Source organism: Indicator indicator, chromosome 18 (assembly GCF_027791375.1).
Source record: "Indicator indicator isolate 239-I01 chromosome 18, UM_Iind_1.1, whole genome shotgun sequence".
NCBI lineage: Eukaryota > Metazoa > Chordata > Aves > Piciformes > Indicatoridae > Indicator > Indicator indicator.
This window is the reverse complement of record NC_072027.1, coordinates 3,269,018-3,288,130: the sequence shown is the minus strand read 5'-3', so window position 1 is coordinate 3,288,130 and position 19,113 is coordinate 3,269,018. Positions and strand designations below refer to the sequence as shown.

Sequence of the window (19,113 nt, the reverse complement as noted above, 5' to 3'; positions counted from 1 at the left end):
AGGGTAGGAAGAGAATTAAAGGAGTAGGGGATATATTCAAATAAATGGCTTTTGAGCCAAATCCTGACTAATTCCTGTCCTGAGCAAGAAGGTGGGAAGTGACTAAGCCAGGTTTTTATGTTTGACCCTGGGCTGCTGCACATAGCTGCTATTTTTTTTTCTGTGAATAGCAAATTAGCACAATATCTCAATGCCATCCTTTCTGCTTACTGCAGTGCCTCTGCACAACCCCTATTTTCTGTGCTACCTGCTTGCCAGGACAGTCTCTCTTTCCCCCCAGTGACACTGCATATCTGCTGTAAGCACTGACCTGTTCTCCCCCTAGCATTGCCTCCCTGCTGGGGGAGGGATCATGGTGCCTTCCTCCCCACCACAGCAGGTCAGACATCCCTCCTCACCCACACTGGCTGCAATGGGCTGCCTGCAGGAGCTGTGTGCTGCTTGTGGGCCTGGCTGGGAGGTTAGTACCCCAGGGCAAGGGATGCAGCTGCCTCTAGCAGCAGCCAGAGATGCTGCTTTGCAGCAGCACATTGATCAGGTGCCTTCAGTGGGATGCTACACTGAGCAGAGAAGTGTAGTTGAGCTTGTTGGGAAACAGCACCTGTAAACTGATTCAAACCCTTCTTGTGTGACATGAATTTGGCAATATTATACCACCAAAGGAGATTTCTAACTTACTTGTTCTCTATGAAATGCTGCAAGGAAGCCAAGCTGGTACAAGAGAGTGACTTTTATGGTGTTTATTACAAGCTGGAGGGCACCTGGCTTGGGTATGCTGACTGAGTGGAAAAATACCTTCAGGTCACCAGTTTGGAGTTATGCCTGAATGGGAGACTCCTTCACTGCTACCAGCCTGGCTGCTGGCTGTGCTTTCTCCAGCCCTGGGGCTGGAGAAGCACTAAAAGCTGTGTCACATTTGACATGTGGCTCCTGGGGGAGCATAATCAGCTGCCATGACCTAGAGCAATTTGCTAGGACCTCTTCAGCTTTGTGGTCTTGGGAAGAAACAAGTGACAGAAATATGAAGATGGAGAAGGTTTAAGGTAGCAGAAAATGAGAGGGCTCACTTTGTCAGACTGAATGTTTGAAGTCATTCCTGCGTTCACTGCCTTCCTTGCCTCTACAACTGCTTTTTAACTCTTGCAAGCAGAGAAATCAGCCAAAGCCTGAGCCCCAATGATGGTTATCAGCAAGCTTTTAAGGAGCAGACAAACTGCATAAGCAGGAGGCAGAGCTGTGCTGAGCTAAATCAATAAACAGCCTTTGGAGAACTGCACTTTTTTTTGAAGCACATTAATAAACATCCTTGACGGTTTGTGAGCTAAAAGCAAAGAATGAAGAGGTCACAAAAATAGTTGAGCTGTTCTGGTGCGTTTGGGCTCTATCAAAGTGCTAATGACTCTTTAAAATAAGCCATAATATTTAGTGGGTGCATGTTGGCATCCGTATCAGTCGCCTGCTTGAGTTGATCTGAGTGCTTCTGCAGCACTGATTAGCTGATAACGATATATTCAAGCTGTTTTCATGCTTCTCTGGAGTCTTGTTGTCTGCAGTTTCCCAAAACATTAGATTTTCAGGTTTGTCCTTCTCTAAAAAAAACCAAAAAAAAATAGAATTTGGAGACTTAAAAGGAAACATGAGCAAATAAAAGCCATGTTTCTCTGTTTGGCTAACAGAGAAAAATAGCTTCTCTTTGTGTTTTCAGCCCATTTGCTGTCGCTCAGGATTTCTAAACATTGTTTGCTGTAGTTTTGTGAGTAATAAAGGGAAGGCATTAAGACCTAATAATGTCAGGAGTCTGTATTTTGTGCAGTTACTCAAGCAGTAAGCACTGCACATATCCTGTTTTTCATGATTGCTGTTTTGCTAAAGGACCCAAGCTGAGATTCTCTGTACGTTTGTATTTCTGCAGTACCTGGGATGGAGATAGGCAAATTCCTTTTGCTCCCCATCCATCTTCTGCTGACTGTGTTATACTCTGTAACTGTGCATCTTGAGTTGGTGCAGGTAGGATGTGTAGCTGTAGCTGACTGGATCCTGATTATATATCTTCATAGACTTTAGTCCCTTCATCAGCATAGCAGCCACAGACAAAACTCATTATATGCTGTCCTTTGCCATGTTTGTTAACAATTTCAGGAGGCCCTTCTCTTGGTTTGCTCTGCAGAGTTTTAAAGGGGAGCTATCTGGTAACATGCCTCATTTGATCTCTGGTTTTAAGAGCTAGGGAGCAAAGAAGTCCCAGGGCCCATGAAGAGGTTCCTGAGGCATAAAGCAGCAGGTGTAACCCAGGGAAGGAGGGGACAGAGCATCTCTCGACTTCATGCTGCCTTGGGGACAGGCATGACTTCTTGCAGGCTGTGCTGATGCCTCAGATAGCAGGAACTCCCTGTTCTGCCCCTGCCCCTTCACCTGCTGGTTTCAGAGCACAGCTCTTTGCTGGCTAAGCAGCTCTTGTAATTGCTGATCCGTGTCGTGATGGCCAGTCTGTCATGCTCAGGTGTGCCTGCTCCTCCTGGCTTTTGGCTCTGCAGTCAGGGCTACTGGAAATAAAAGATCTGGGTTCTTACCATAGTGATGACTATTTGCTAAAGCTGCACTGTTTAGAAAGCCTGGTAAGACCCATTTCTTCCATGAGTAGGCTCACAAAAGTCCTTTCCCTTTATGAAAAGCCAAGATGACATTTCCTTTAGTACCCTTAATTTAGATGCATTGTTTTGGTCTCTGCCTAGCCCTTCCTTCTGATTCTGGCTGATATCAATCCCAACACTGTTACCTTTATATTCATGTATGTGGCTAGGACTTTATCTGCAGTGTAGGTGGCAATTCAAACTGTCCTCTGCTGCAGAGTTCTCTGCAGTACAAGTCCAGTTTGCCTTTTTTTTTTAAATCTTTGAAAGATTCTTTTTTCTTTTTTTCTTCAAGACCATCATACAATGGACATGGTATTTTCCTTCCTGACATCAAGAAAATAACTGATTGTAGGAAAGCCTTTATCATTTTTACTCAGATGTGATAATTCTAAAAGCCTTTTTGAAATCAAACATAAGTGTGTTTGAGTTGGTTGCACTAGCTTGTGAATTAAATTGGCTGCTGCTGGATCTGTGCTTTTCCTACCCAGTTTATGGCCAGGTTCTACACAGACATTGAGGCAAGACTTCACACAAGGTTATGGTGGGGGCTTTGTTACCCTGCCTATGTGCATACCTGTATCCACAGTAAAAGAAATCTTCTTTGTAAGTGTTTCTAATTGAAATATTACTAAAGGGTGGCAAAACAAGGAAGAAGCTTTGCTTATTTATTTATTCCTTCATCTTCATTATTTCTTTTTCTTTTCCATATTGCAATCAGCACAGAACACTGGCAATTCTAGGATTTGTTCTGCTGGTTTAATGAAAAAAGAAACTATCTAAAGCTGATGTTGAAATAGTTCTCACTGTGTGCAGTAGAATTGTTTGCTGATGAGCTTTGTGCCTTGTGTGTCCTTCTAGGCATGTTTTCCACAAAGCCTGCGTGGATCCATGGCTTAGTGAGCACTGCACGTGTCCCATGTGCAAACTGAACATTTTGAAGGCACTGGGAATTGTGGTAAGTTGCACTGGTGTGAGCTCTTTCTCCCACACCTGCAACCCAGAACAGGAAGAGTAGGGGAGAAAAGGGGAGGCATGTTCCAGTACCCTTACACAGAAAGTGTTGGGTTTGGCTTTTTTACCAATTTCATTGCTGCTGCTGAAGCTCATCTGGGTTTGCTGTTCATTTCTCTGGCTGTTCATTGAGAATATATTATTATATTATTATATTTGCATTTATAACAATTTCTTATCTACTGGAAGTCTACCAGGTTCTCCAGAATCTTCTCTTTTCTCAATTGCTGTCACACAACCCTTCTGTGTTAAATTTACTCTCCCATAAACACTCTTTCATTTGTTTGTTTGTTTAGTGTTTGTACACAACAAAAGCCATGCCCTAGCTGAAGCCAGTGAGTTTTTTCTTAAGCAGATCATGGCTTATAGGATGCTCTCCAGGGACTGCTTTTATTGACCAGTTCACAAAGGGATAGAAAAGTGAAGACCTTCAATGAGGTTCTTCACTGTATGAGGAAAAAGTGGGAACAATGCTGTTTTCAGAAGAAATAAGGAAGAAGGAGAGAAGTATATGAAGATACTGTCTAAAGCAGCCAGTGGGAATAATCAGGTCTCCCATTTTAGCTGTGTCAGTTGCAAATTTGCACGTTTCCTAAGAAATAATTGTGGGTATGCTGTGGGTAAGCTTTTATTTGCAATTAGTAGGATTTGTGGATAGTAGCATAGTATCATTGCAGTAGTAGCATATCTTTTAGAGGAGGATGCAGTGGAATTTGATGCATAGCATCATTGCTCATAGTGGTAAACTATGCAAGCATAGGCTATGATAGAAGCATATTTGAGTCCCTTTTTGAATCTTAATCCTGTTTTCTGCTGCTTCCTCCACCTCTTTTAAGGTGGGCTGAAGGAGCCACTTGTTTCTCTCCTGTGTGGCCTGAGGACCCCCAGGGTGGCTGAGCGAAGCGTGTATGAGGTTCACTCAAGCTCTAGGTTTGCTCCTCATAGAACATTCACCACTGTGATGTGACATTGCCCTTTTCTGCCCCCAGCCAAACGTGCCCTGTACAGATAACGTAGCCTTTGACATGGAGAGGCTGACCAGAGGCCAGCCAGCCAGCAGGCGCTCAGCGCTCGGCGACTTCACCACCGACAGCTCCCTCAGCCTGGAGCCCCTGCGCACCTCTGGGATGTCACAGCTGCCCCAGGACGGCGAGCTGACACCAAGGTCAGGGGAGATCAACATTGCTGTCACAAGTAAGTTTGCTTTGGCTTCCAGTTCTGTTCTGTGGTTTCTCTGGTATGTGGCACTTGCTCTGCTCTAGCTCTGTGCCGCAGGGCCATGGTAAAAGATCTCTCTGCGAGGGACAGAGGTGACCTCAGTGTCTCTGCAAGAGGCACACGCTCTGTATTGCTGGGTAACTCATAGGTGGGACAGTGCCAACACCTACCTTATTAATGGTATAGCCATTTAGTTCTGTGTGCAAAGAACACTGGGTGAACTATAATGGCAACAGTATCACCCTCCTGAATTTGGTGACCATGGAGAAACCATGACTGAATGTTAGGAAAAAGTTCTTTACAATGAGGGTGGTTGAGCTTTGGAACAGGTTGCCCAGTGATGTGGTTGAGGCCCTGGAGATATTCAAGGTGAGGCTCAAGAGGGCTCTGGGTGACCTGATCTAGTTGAGGATGTCCCTGCTCACTGCACAGAGATTGGATTAGATGACCTATGGAGGTCCCTTCCAACCTAGGAGATTCTATGATTTCAGAATACTTCACATGCAATAATTTATACAAATATTTTAGCTGGTGACTACTTCTGCAGACATTTTTGTCCTCTGGGAACATCACTACTGGAATTCTGACACTTCTAAGCAGATGGTTTTTCTTACAAAATTTATGAACTTAAGTGTTTGATTAATCACATTTGACTATTGTCCAACTGTTCTATGATGTCAGAAAACTGTTCCTGCACTGTTTGCAAGCTCCTATCCATAAGAGCAACATGAGAAATTTCCACTCACTGGATTTTACCTAGGGTTACGCTACAATGAATACAATATGTATGGGACTGCATCATTTTCCCATGTGCTGTACAGTCTCAGTTGGATGCATGAATGGTTGTTTTTCTGGCTGAACTGCAAAAACAGAGTCCATGCAGCATGACAGTCTTCATTTTCTCCTTGTATTTTGCTTATGTGCATCTGTGATCTAGATTTTGAAAGTAGTGACACTTTGCCACTGATGTATGTAGGTGTAACTGATGCAGCCCATTAGAGCATTTCTTCAGCTGCTGTAGCAAAGTGAATGTCTCATTTAAGGAAAAAAAAAAAATCTCATTTTATGAAACACACAGTCCATATCCCCAAAAAAAAAAAGGTGCTTGGAAGGAAAAGTCCACACACAAAATCTAGTTTCTTTACAAAGCCAGTAAGTCACTTTGTCATGGCACTGTTTGATACCTGATTCATCTTGCATTCAGCTCTGTTGAACAGGGGGCAAATCTGTTGGTGTGCTGCTTTCCATGTCCTGGGTGGGAAAGCTCTCCAGTTTAACTGTAACTTTTCACTACTTGCTTTTACTGTGGGTATTTTCACTGTCCCCAACTGCAGTACTGCTCTTGCACAGATGGGCCGACACAGGGTAAAACAAGCAACAGTTCTTTCTGACAATGTTTACAAAACAGAGCTTTAGAAAAGGCTGTTCCAATGTTTAGTCTTTCTGGATGACACATGCATTCTTTGCTGCATGACAGTTAAACCAAAAGCTATATTCAACCAAAGTGTTTGTGTTCCAAACTGTTACTGTGTGCCAAATCGATCTTGAGGAGGGAGAGCTTGGAATAGTGAACATTCTTTAATAACCTTCTTGATACTACTCTGTATTTTTTTTTAATGTCTCTATATGTACACTGATGGTGAAGTGATTGTTCCATGCTGTGCTCCTGATATGAAATGGAAAACTCTAGTTGTGTTTTACTGCTGAACAAAGCTATCCTGGTTTTGGGGTTGTTCTTACAGTAACACTATAGCATTTGGGAGGGAGGGAGGAAGGGAGGGGGTGAGGACACAAGCTAAGTGTGAAAGCATTGAGTGTGTCAAATGTGTGAAGAGTCTCATCTCAGCGTATCTAAACCAACCCTGACAAATCTTCTTGCTGACTTGGGGGTGGACAGAGTTTTCATTACATTTTCCCTTGTTCCTGCATTTCACTTTACATTAAGTAATTTTCCTTTATCACTAACCTTTGGGCTCAGCCAGGAAATACTGTTGTGCCATGCTTGTTTTCCACACCTCTCTCCGCTTCTTCTTTGCTAGCCTTCTCCAGTCAGTAACTCTGTGGCTAACCTCCTTCTGCTTCACCTCCTGGTGCCAGTCATGGCTTAGAAGCCTCTTGCCTTCCGCCAGTGGTGTTTGAGGGGAATATTGGCATCGCTTTGACATAAGCCTTCTCCCACGAGTGATTTCCTCCCTTTCCTTTGTCAACAGAAGAATGGTTTATTATTGCCAGTTTTGGCCTCCTCAGTGCCCTTACACTCTGCTACATGATCATCAAAGCCACAGCTAGCTTGAATGCTAATGAGTAAGTAAATTTTCAGATGTCTATATATGTATTTCTGGTGGGTGTGTGTCTTGGACAATATTGGGAACAATTATCAGGAGAACAGAGACAGGGGAAATGCAGTTTTCAAATGATCTGGGCCCTTTTCTGCCTTTCTAAAGGTGTCTCTGCTAACAGTAGGTTTCAGGGTAGCATCTAAAGCCCCTCTTACTTAATATTTAGCTGGAGGAAATCTCCTTATCAAATGGAGACAAGGAATGGAGAAAAGAGAGAATATTTATCTTAATTTCTTGATCAATATTCTAGATAAATATTAGATTTCTGCCATTAAATCCCCACCTTCAAAATTCACCTGACAGAGCCAAAAATTACTACATTACTTACCTTTTGACAGTTTTCACCTCAGTTTTGTAGTCAGATTTCATACTAAAAGGTAAAAAAAAAAAAATCTATATTCCTAGCTGGCACACTTTCAGCTAAGAGAAAAGGTATTTAAATAGAAAACCACTTTTTTGCTCTTGGGAGAGGGCAAGATGAAGTCAGTGAACACACTCCTGCTGTTTCTCCTCTCAAGTGAAGAGAGCAGCCCAGTCTTCTGACCTCTCATTCTAGTGTGCTTGAGAATTGCAGTCAAAGGAGTGCCTGAAGATTTCTCTGCTTTTTTAATGCATCCTCAATGCTTCCCTTCAGACAGGCTGGACAAGAAATGATTAGCATACAACTTTCAGGCTTTTTTTTATAGTCCTGTGTGTGGGCACACACAAATCTGTTCTGCAGATACATTAACTACGTACATCCAGCTATTTTCACTCAGGTGTATGGAACAGCTGGGCTCATGATATCTATTTAGTCATCATTTATTCATGTGAGGAGAGAGAGTGTCAAAATCTTTATCTGCACATCTTGACGCAGCTAAGTTGCCATTGATGTGTTGATCTCATACTGAAAGTGGGGTGAGATTCAAAGGCAGCAGCCTGTGGAAATGCAGCTTCATAGACATGATCTTCTATTTTTCTATTTTTTTTTCTTCTTCTGTAACAAAGAAGTACCTTTTTTACTTCTGTTGCTGTCTGGAAAGCATAAGGTGTCCTTCTCAATAAGATGGAAACATTCTAATAGTCTTCAGTATTAAATTTTAGACAGTCTCAAGCTAATCTTGAGGGGACCATAATAAGTTCTTAGAAGTTTTTGCTCATCAGGGATCTTTGATTACTATTAAATTGCAAATCTTCCTTTTCTCCTGCTTTCAGATGCTAATCCCCCAGGGCCTAATGAAGGCAAAGATTTTGTATTTCAAATAGTCCTATCAAGTCTCCATGATTTTTGAATCTTTTTCAACCTGTCAAAATCTTGGCATCGCAGCTGTCAGTCAGTGGCTTGCTGGCGTATCCCTAGCTCAACATTGTTTCTCTGCACTCAGAAATTAGCTTGGGAAAGCAGGGAGCCAGATGAGTTGTGAAACAGGAGTGTCTGCATTTCTGGGCATTTCCACATCATTAGGAAGAAGACAAAGGAACTGTATCCCATGAAGTATCATCCAGATGTGGGCACTGATAGCAGATGTATTTCTGCCTTGCCTTGCAACTCCTCTTTTTGTTGGCTTTTGGGATCTGGGTCTATTTTTACTGGAAGGACAAGCAAGCTTCTTCACATTGGCAGAGAATTGGGGCCTCCAGCGAAGTGTTTTCACAGTGATGTTCCCTTAGTAGCAACAAAGAGTGTGCTGATGTGAGGAGAGCTGCTTTCCCCAGGGACAGGAATGAAACTGCAGGCGTACACCAGCGTGTGCTTTGAGGCAGACATAAGGAAACTAGCAACTGCAGAAACCAGAGCTGTCAAAAAATCACTTATTTGGGCAACTGAGGCACCTAGCTGTAGCCTTTAACCTCCACAGCTTTTAGACTGGATCCTTTTGGATCTAAGCAGCCTGCACAAGTGCTGCTAGGTTTGACTCATCTTAGGCAGTATAAAATGTGTGTGCATGACACTGATGCTTGCGTTTATTGTTTTGACACCTCATGTTCCCCACTGCCAAAGCAGTTCCTATGTTGAGTATCATTCCAAATATGTGGCAGGTCCCCTCTCACTGTGATTTCTGTTTAGTACCTGCTTTTTATGCAATTCTCCACATGTGAAAAGCAGTATTAGCACAGCCTGCATTTGTTATGGTTGTGTTTAAAGAGGAAGCTGAGGGTGTTTTCTTAGCAGAAAGCAACAGCAGCAAGAATGAGGCCACATAATATGCTGATGCAAGTAAAAGGTGCCAAATATTCTGCATTGAAACTCACCTAAAAACAGGTCTTGTTCTTTTTGTTTCTATGCCTTTTGTGCATCTGAAATACTGTATTTATTTAAGACAGTAGTTTGGAGTGATGTGGATATACTAACTGTATATGCCAACTGTGTGTATATACTAACTGTGTATGTATGCTGTGTGTATATCCACATGCACATGTGCATTTTTAAATAATCCTGAGACATTGCCTAGCTGATAAGAAAATAAGGAACCAGCTGCTTTTCTCTTGGTCTCAGGCCATTGATGCACTATTACTATAGAATCATTTAGGTAGTGGTTTTAAGGAACAAAAAAAAAAAGGCACATTTTGCATTGCTTCTTAGGGAATGTTTAGAAATTACTCTATAACTGTGTATTAAAGTCCAGTTGAACAGCACCACTTAGAGAGAGTTTTCAGGTGGAGTTTCTTTAGAAGTCTAGCAAAGTGCTCCGACCCCTGGCTGTCCTGTCTGTTGTGTTGGTCCTGTAGGAGCGGTGTAAGGAGTACAGACCTCTGGCCTTGTATAAGTAGTCATTTCTCTTTACAGGATTATGTATTTATTTATTTATTTAGGTTTTGGTGTTGTCAATATTAACTTACATCTTTTTCTCTCCTTTTTGTTTGTTTGTTGTTTTTTTTTCTGCCCCTCCAGAGCAGAATGGTATTGAAGAAACGCTTCCCGGCCGATCGCCTTGGAGAGAGACACCTATTTTTATGCATCATTTATCGATCATGCAGCACAAGCAATTATTTAGTACATTCTATTTTTTCATAAAATTTGCTGATGCCAAAGCTTTGTATTAAGGAAAAAGTGAAGAAATAAAAAAAAAAAAAACCCAACCCAAACAAAACCTTTAATTATGAAACCTTACTCTGTGAGAATTTTCTTTTTCTTGGACTTGGAATACTGCGTCCGGTTCTGGTGTCCCCCACCGTAAGAGGGACATAAATCTTTTGGAGCAAGTCACAAAGGGCCACAAAGATGATCCAGGGGCTGGAACACCTCTGTTATGAGGATAGGCTGAGGGAACTGGGATTGTTCAGCCTGGAGAAGAGAAGACTCCAGGGGGACCTTATAACTGCCTTCCAATACCTGAAGGGAACCTACAGGAAAGCTGGAGAGGGACTTTTTACAAAGATTATCCACCAATAGGGCAAGGGGGAATGGATTTAAATTGAAGTGGGGTAGGTTTAGGTTGGATCTTAGGAAGAAATTCTTCACTACAAGGATGGTAAGACTCTGGAATGGATTGTCCAGAGAGGCTGTGGATGCTCCCTCCCTGGAGATGTTCAGGGCCAGGTTGGATGGGGCCTTGAGTAACATGGGCTAGTCGAGAGGTGTCCCTGCCCATGGCAGAGAGGTTGGATTAGCTGCTCTCTAAGGTCTGTTCCAGCCTAAGCCAGCCTATGGTTCAATGACTTTGTGTTAGTACTTAAGTGTTACAGCCTTTTGTGAATGTTGTAAGGCTCTTTGTTTCTCCTGAATGTTTTTTGTCCTGGCAGATGTGTTCTTTCATTTTGGGGCTAACAAGTGGAAATCTCACTCGGTGCCGTTCTTATGGTGCCAGCCAGCACTGGAATGAGAACAGGAGCATTGTTACCCACTGCTCCAGACCAGCTTGGCAGGGAAAAGAGCTGGGCCAAGCATTCTGGTATAGAACAGTCTTACCTTGAGTCCAGCTGAGAACTGATTTGAAGTAAGACCATTTCTTCCATTGCTCCTCCTGTAACACTCCTGTGTTGCACAGGGAGGACTGCAGTCTGGTTTTCACCTTTGGGTTGAGCATTACTGAGGCTTTCAGCACTGTTCTCTTGGCAAACAAATTGTAAACCTTTGCTGCCTTTTGCTTCCATTCCACCCTTCTTTCTGGTAGAATTGAAGTTACTCTAAACCACTTATTCTTCCTAATACTAAGTGAAAATGTGGTGTTTTTCCCCCATGTCATCCCTGGAGCCTTCTTTTGTATTATTGAGAGGAGTTTGTTCAAATTCAGCTCATGAAAGATTGATGATGGTCTTTGCTGTAATGTAGAACTCAACACAAACGTGTCCCTTCTTGCCATGGCTTTTTCACCAGTGAGGAGGCAAAAGGAAAACATCTCCTCTCTGTCCTCACTCAGGCTGTTCCACACAGGTTTACTTATGCAAGCAGTGTGTGAGTAATTTCACAGCAGGCAGTTAAAACATGCAGATCTGATGGGCAGCCAAAAATGCTGATGCTTGAGTTAATGAGATGAGTAGATGAAGGTAACAAATCAGTAAGGAAAAATATAATGGAGAGAAGGTGTTCTGCCTTGAGTTGGTTTTGCTGCTCTTGTATCACGACGCAGACGTTGGAAACTTAATGTTTGCTAATTTAATTAAATGGACAGAGAAACAATTTTACTGTAAGATTAATTTTTTTTATGTACTGGGAAACAGGGGATTTAATTTCATTTTGTTTTTATGTATAGGCACTTTTAGAATTTAGGAACACAGCCAGAGCCTACATTAAAATAGTTTCTTAATTCTTATCTGTCCAGCAGCCTTCAGCTGAGAGAGCAGCTTTTATAATAAGGAATGAAGTGCATGATGGCTTCAGTGCATTTAATAGAATTATTTTTCACTGTGTCCTTGTGAAATTTTGAAAGAAACATAAAAACAATCAATAAAGCAGTAAGTGTGTTTTGAAAGACTGTAAAACCCCATTGGACCTACTTACCAAGAGAAAAAAACCCCCAAACATACTGCATCTGAGGACTCATTCCTGGTAAAAGAGTGTTGGCCACTGTCCCTTGTGGCCAAAACCAGAGGAATGTGGCTAGAGCTGGGTTCCAGGGACAAGCTGTGAAACAAAAGGGTGACTTTTTTTGCCCATCCCTCAGCAGCAGTAGTACTTGTCTCCTAAAACTGAAATTCTTAAGTGCTTTGAATGTTGTTGGGAGGGATGTGCAGGGAAAACCTGAACAGTGTGGTGACCCAGATCTGAAAGGCACCACAGCCAGTTTAGTTCATGTTTCTTCTACAGAACAGCAGCAGGAAGAGAAGTTGAGTGATATGGGGAAGAAAGTGGTTGGCATTTTCCTCCCTAAAGGATTTAAATAACACAGGGGCTACCTTTCTATCTTTCTTCTGAGCCTCTACCAATTGTCTCAACAAAGTGCTAATGACAATACAGCCAGTATCTGCTGCCTTAATTACAGGTCAGGCTAGCAATGTAAGTTCATAGACTCATAGAATGCATTGGGTTGGAAGGGGCCTTTAAAGGTCATCTATTCAACCCCCCTTCAGTAATCAGGGACACCTTTAACCAGATCAAGTTGTTCAGAGCCCCATCAAGCCTGACCTTGAGTGAAAGTTATCCTGCTGATGAAATGTATTTAAAAAATTAATTCTGCAACATCCCAGAAACTCTTTTTTTTTTTTTCTTTTTTCCTTCCCTTTTTTCCCCTTCCCCTACTTTTTTTGCTTTTGGATAGAAGCAAGAAGGAAATTCAGCAAGTTTTTGTTGCCTGCCATGCTTTTAGATACCCACACATAAAAGATGAGTAATGTTACTCTTGTATGCATAATCCCACCAGTGAAAGAAGAGCTGATCTCTCTTCCCAGACACTGCACAGATGGCAGGACTAGGCTGAAAGAGGGGTGTCACAGGGTGCAGTTCAAGAGGGAGCAGCAGGGCCTTGTTCAACAGCTGGCTTTGAGGAAAGGATAGTGTAAGAACTAATCCTGCTCCCTCATTCTTAACCAAGACAGTGTCTGAAACAGATTGATAGGGACTGCTCCGACTGGAGTCCCATGTTAAGCCATGTGCCAGAGGAGCTGTGGAGAGGCTGCAGTTTGTGGCAAAGGATGGCCCTGGTTGATGACTGAGGGCATTAAAATACTTTTGCATGGAAGGAGAACTCCAGGTGATACTGCTGGTACACTTGCAGTGCTATGGCAATGCTGTCTGTCTTGAATTTTTGCCTTTGGTGTTGTGCCTAGCTCTGTGGCGTCCTGTGGTAGGTGCAAAGATCAGTTCCAGGGTAGCACATTTAGTTGCAGACTCAAGCCAAGTTATCTGAAAAGTTTTTTGTGAGTATACAATAAAGAATAGTGGCAAAGAGCACAGAAGGATTCATTTTCATGTGTTCAGACTAAATGCAGACTTCCCAATTGTTTTCTGTACCAAAGAGATAAATCTTGGTCTTCTTTAGTACGTGCAAAAGAGGAGGAACAGAGTCATAAACTGGATTTGGAACTGTGGATGTTTCTACTCGTCCTTAAAATACATTTATTCAGTAAATTTATCAACTGGACCAATGCCACCTTTTCAAACCAACACCAGCAGTTTTGTGCATTAAGATGAGCATAGCTGGGTCACTGTGCCCTGCTGACTCTGTTTTTCGAGCCATAAATTGTGGGCAATGATGCCAACCTGGTTATTACAGTACCTGAAGATAGAGTGTTGAAAAGCACTGAGCACCAGCTGGGTTTTTCACCACTGGGTGGGCTGTGCTGGAGAGGAGAGGAGAGGAGAGAGACATTTAGGGAGAGAATGAATGATGTGGCCCAAAAGTGGTGTGAGAGCCAAGAGATTGGTGTCTGCATGAAAACATGCAACCTCCCTGGAGGTGGGTGGCTTACATTTCTTTTGCCAAGAGGCAAGAAGACATCACAGTGAAGGATTTCAGAGGTGCTGGGTGTGCAGTGCCTTTTTCCAGATTAACTCCCAAAGTTTGTTGCCAGATGACCTGTCTGCCTTTTGATTAAACTTCTCTCTTGGATCTGCTGGACTGGAACTCTGGGTACACACAGAGGAAATGACAGCCTGGGCTGTCTGCTTCCTAAGCCCTTGTTTGAGTTTTGTGTGATCAAAACAAAAGCAGCACCAAGCTTTTAGAATCCCCTTTGTTTGGTTTCAGCATCAGCTGTTCAGTGTGTAACATTTTAGAGGGTGGAGGAAAGGGAGATGAAACTTCCAGTATCCATGGACTTATTTTAGCTGCAGGCTAGGGTTTGGTCATCAAAAATTAAATGATCCTGACCCATACCACATTTGAAAAAGAGTCTTGGAATCAATTTTGTCTGATAAAATTTTAAAGTAGATTTAGGGTTTTTTTTGTCTGAAGACGTGCTATAATCATCTGGAAGTTAGAGTTGCAAGTTTGTTCCCTCAAAAACTCAACCTTTTCAAATTTATTTGTAAGCATTACCCAGTTTTAGAAAGCTGTAAACTTGGGAGATGATTCAGGTGTAGAAAGCAGGTGTTCATCATCCACTACCAACTGCTTCTGCAAAGTATATTCCTACAGAGCACATTTCCAAATACCTGGGTGTGTGGTCCTGGCACCATGAGCAATTCACTGCTTTGCAATGTAACTGCTAACTTCACTCCTTTCAGTTAACTACAAGACCAAGAATCATTTGCTTATGAGAACTTCCCCTTCTCAGTGCAAGTGGTTGAGTGAGTGTGCAGTTAGGAAGCTGGCAGCAGATACGTTGCCCACCTTCAGTGTTCTGCAGTTCTGAACAAGGGTTTGACCCAGGCACATGACTGCTGTGCAGCTCAGGCTGGAGTTTGCTGCAAATCGGGATGGCAGCTTGCTGAAAATGAATTTTCATGGAGCCCATCTGCAGTGCCCCTGGCTCTTCAGCCAGTGCTCTTCTGGAGCCTCTGCTTTGATAAGTGCAAAATTCATCTTCACTTCTGCCCTTCCAACAATGCAACACATTTGTTTCTAACTCTAGCTTTTTCTTTTTAATTCTAATAAGGACTTGTTGGGTTTTTCCTTTTCTTTTGGGTGAGTGGGGAAGGAGAAAAAATGTTTTGGACAGTAGCATATCCCTCATCCCTCAGTAACATCTTCCCTTATATCTGTTGTAAGATTTTATTTATGAAGGGCATAGACTGGATTTGAAATCTGGCAAAGAAAGAAGAATTTAAGCACCTATGTTCTGCCAGGGCTAAAACTGCAATCCCCTAAGCAGCTTGCTTCACTGATGCCTGAAACTGAAGGCACCTTGGTTTGCTGAGTGCCTTCTTGATGAACTTGGAAGATTTTCAGTTGCCTTCAATTTGGTGCCGTTGACTGCCTGGCGTACTGTAATGTAAGGAGCCTTGCTCCGAGCTAATGCCCCCTGGGATCGAGAAACCAAGTAATGAAAACGTTTTGGCCAAGGGCCTCATCTGATAGATGCTTCAGAGAGAACCATTTGTACAGCAGTAGGGCTGGGCTCCTTGCAAAACATCTGTGGCTTTGGAGAGCCATGGGAGTGCCAGGTCACCAAGGAAAAAAAACTCAACTTCCATTCCCCAACAGCTGCTCTATCAACACTATCAACAGCCTCTTGGTACTTGTTTCAGAGCTCACCACTGTTGGAGGAGGGGGTTAGGTCTCCTTTGATTCTGTGCAAGGAGATCTGTAGATGGTGACTGGGTGGATGAAGGTTGCTGAGCTCTGGAGGAGGGCAGACTCTCAGTGGCATCAGTCAGACCATCCTTGGTGATCTCTTGGTTCCTTTCAGCCCCATGCTGGAGTGCTCTGTGCTGGTGCAGGCACAGGGACCAGCACACCTACTAAGAGTTTCTGGAGCAAGCACGTGGCTGCTTTACAGGGCTGTAAATCAACAGCAAGCCCCAAGTATGAAACTCCAGCCTGCTCCAGCCTTGCTCAGACTTGACCTGTTTTATCTGCAGGAACCATTTGAGGTGGGATTGTTCATGCATATGGAAAGCAGTTGCTTTGAGCTGGCAGGGGAGCAGAGCAAGGGAGGTGAACTGTTTCGTGCAGCTGCTCCTTGTGTACGTTGAAGGGTGGCTGGTTTTGCCACATGTGCTGCGCTTGTGGTTGGCAGCCGTGTAAGGAGGATGCTTTGCTCAGGTCTTGCACTGTTCACACCTGTTCCTAACAAGGTTTTGTTCTACCTCTTGCAGGCAGTCACTTCTTTCATCGTAACTCTCTGTCCCCTCGAAGCCTGGTCTACGAAAGCGAGTTCTCAACCATCGAGCCTGCCTTGGACATGTATGACGAGAACAAAACCTGAAAGGAATCCATGCTCCTTCCTGGCCCTTTTCCCGTTTTTTTCATTTCTCATTCCTATTGTTGTGTACTCTTTCCATGGATCTCCTTTGTCTGAAGAAGAGCTGCTTTTTCCAGAACACGAACCCGCCTTCTCGACTGCAAAGACGAAGGACCAGCCGCGGTGGTTTCTGAGGGTGGCATCTTTGAGCTGACAAAGAGCTGCAGGCAAGCCAGGTTGTCTGATGGGAATGGCTGAGCAACAGCACGGGGAGCTGTGGCGGTCCAGCCAGGGCGGTGAGGAAGAGGCTTCACGGTGGTCCTAAGAGGTTGTGTGGTGCTGCAAACTCTGACACAGGCGTCTGCTGTTCCCATTTTTCAATTGTCCAGACGGTTGGGCAGATGTCAGAGAGGGAAGCTGTTGTAGAGGAGATGGCCAGTGACTGGTAAAAGCAGTCATAACTCTTGGTCAATCCATAACCTTACTGTGAAGTAGCCCCTTCTGGAGGGACCTTGAGAAGTGCATTGAGTTTCCTACAACCCACAGAACCCCAGGCGACAGCGAGCCAGTCTGACCTTCAGGCTGCAGAGTGAGCCTGTGTTTGCAGAAAGGTTTCAAGGAGCTTGATGCTTTGGGGTTTGTTTGTGTTTTGTTTTGTTGTTTTTTTTTCTTCAACCTGATTGAAACAGGAGAAAAATGGCCTACACAGAACATACTTTTGGTCCTTCCCTGTGCTCAAGTCAAGTGAGTCTCTTTCTATAAGAGAGGAAATTCACAGAACCAGCACTTGATCTACCTGAAAACCTGACTCTTTGAAATATGCAGGAATCTAATGAGCTGAATTTCTCACTTAATTTTTTGTTGGGTTTGGTTTGGTTGTTTGGGTTTTGGTTCTTTTTTGGGGGGGGGAGGTGTTAAAAAAAATCCACCAAATTTTTCACTGAGGTTTTTTAAAAAGCCACCGTGTTGGCATTACACAGAGAAGAGGTAAGCTTCTTATCCTGTTCTCCCATTGAGATCTGCAACAGTTAAACAATAAAACATTCTCCAAGCTGTGCTCTTTCCTCCTGACTCCCAATAATGGGAATGCAGAAGGAAAGGAGAAGAAGAAGAAAGGAAAGCAGCAACAGCTTTGACACACTGCAGAAAAAAAAATCCATTTTTACCAGCGTGTGACAAAAGTGGTGGGGAAATGAAAATTGTTTGCAAGCTTCTGAAAGAATAATGCGGAAAGGGAGAGCGAGAGAGGAACCTGTGGAGCTATCCATCCACAGTGTCCCTCAGATGAGCAGATGTGGAGGAGCGAGGGCTTCTGCCCCAGCTTTTCCTACTGGACAACACGTAGCTGTTTAATGAATGTTTGGCTATTTCTCCATGGCAGTCTAAGTTACTGTAGGTGTAGAAATGCATTTGTGTCCTTGTAAATGTGAAACAAAGCTTCACCCTCTGTACAGGAATCTTGAGAAATCAGTTAAGCCAAAAAAGAAAGGTAAGACATAACCCTGCCATGCTTTTAATTTCACTGGCTTCTGCTATGAGCAGGGGAATTTCCCCTCCTTTGTTATATTTTCTTTTTACTGTGTAGCAATCTGCTTGACATATATCCTTACCTGAAGTGTGGTTCAGCTGTGTCTTGAACATGGATGTTTAAAAGAAAAAGAAAAACCCAGCTCTGCATAATGAGGAAATGATCCTCTCTCTGGAGCCTGCTTTGACTTTTGTTGCTGTGTGTCAGCTTTATTTAATCTGATAATTCAGGAGTGGGTGGTGTGAAGTGTAGGGAGGATTTTCCCGTAATTCCCACATTTGTATTTACCAAATGCACTTCTGTTGTCATTCAGTTCACTCTAGAAATACACTTAAAGCCCAAACTACTTAAGAGCACAATTTTCACACCCACGTTCTCCTACAAATCAGAAAGGAAGGTTGTGGGAAACGCCAGCCGGTGGCTCAAGAGGCAGCAGGTCGTGGCCAGCATCCTTCCTCTGTGCAAAGAGAAGGGGCAGCTCCTGACAGCACCAGCGAGCCTGGGCAGAGCTCCCAAGCACAGCCTGACTGAGCTGCACTCAGGTCAGTGCAGGGCTGAGGGTGGCAGAGGAGCTGATTGAGCAACCCCTGTTTTTGTAACTGCATCTGCAAGATGGCAGCAGGCAGGCGTGTGAGAGCGGGGGCCTTCGGAAAACAGCCGCCCCAGAGAAGCATCACCTTCTGTCCAGGATGCTGCAGGGCTTGTTGTGAGCCGTGGAGGTTACAACAAGAAGCACCTGGCTGTTCGTGGTCAAATACCAAAGTGTCTGGGAGGCTCCAACACGTGCCCAACAGCCTGCCCTGTGCCATGAGCCCCAGCGCCACAGCGAGAGCTGGGTGCAGGGCAGGGGTTAGGGTAGGACAGCCTCCGGTGGCACTGCGTGAGGCACAGCTGGTCCAAGCAAATCCTTCTGGCAGGTGCTGCCTCAGCCTGATACAGAGATCTGCCCCGAGGCCACTGGGAATGACACCAGGGCATGAAAAAATGTGGAAGTTTCTCAGTTCCAGCGGAGCTCGTTTGCATCGGCTTTGTCCCAGAGCATAGAGAAAGGCTAGAAAAGGCATGGAAATTAAATCACACATTAGACAGTACAAAGCTTCCAAAGACTAATTAATCAAAGTAATTGATATTTTGTTAAATCTCCTTATTTCTAACCTAAAATCTTGGGTTTAATGAAGGG

The 19,113-nt window shown here is 43.6% G+C and overlaps 1 protein-coding gene across 1 annotated transcript in view; it reads left to right on the top strand.

Annotated features, from left to right (window-relative positions):
• Positions 1–10,234, top strand: part of RNF130 (ring finger protein 130) — a 44,128-nt gene extending 33,894 nt beyond the window's left edge. The window contains exons 6-9 of the mRNA XM_054389280.1: positions 3,492–3,588; positions 4,634–4,838; positions 7,073–7,166; positions 10,074–10,234. Of these exons, the coding sequence (XP_054245255.1) occupies positions 3,492–3,588; positions 4,634–4,838; positions 7,073–7,166; positions 10,074–10,089 (412 nt within the window). The 3' untranslated portion in view covers positions 10,090–10,234. The remainder of the gene's footprint in view (positions 1–3,491; positions 3,589–4,633; positions 4,839–7,072; positions 7,167–10,073) is intronic.
• Positions 10,235–19,113: the final 8,879 nt, after the last annotated feature.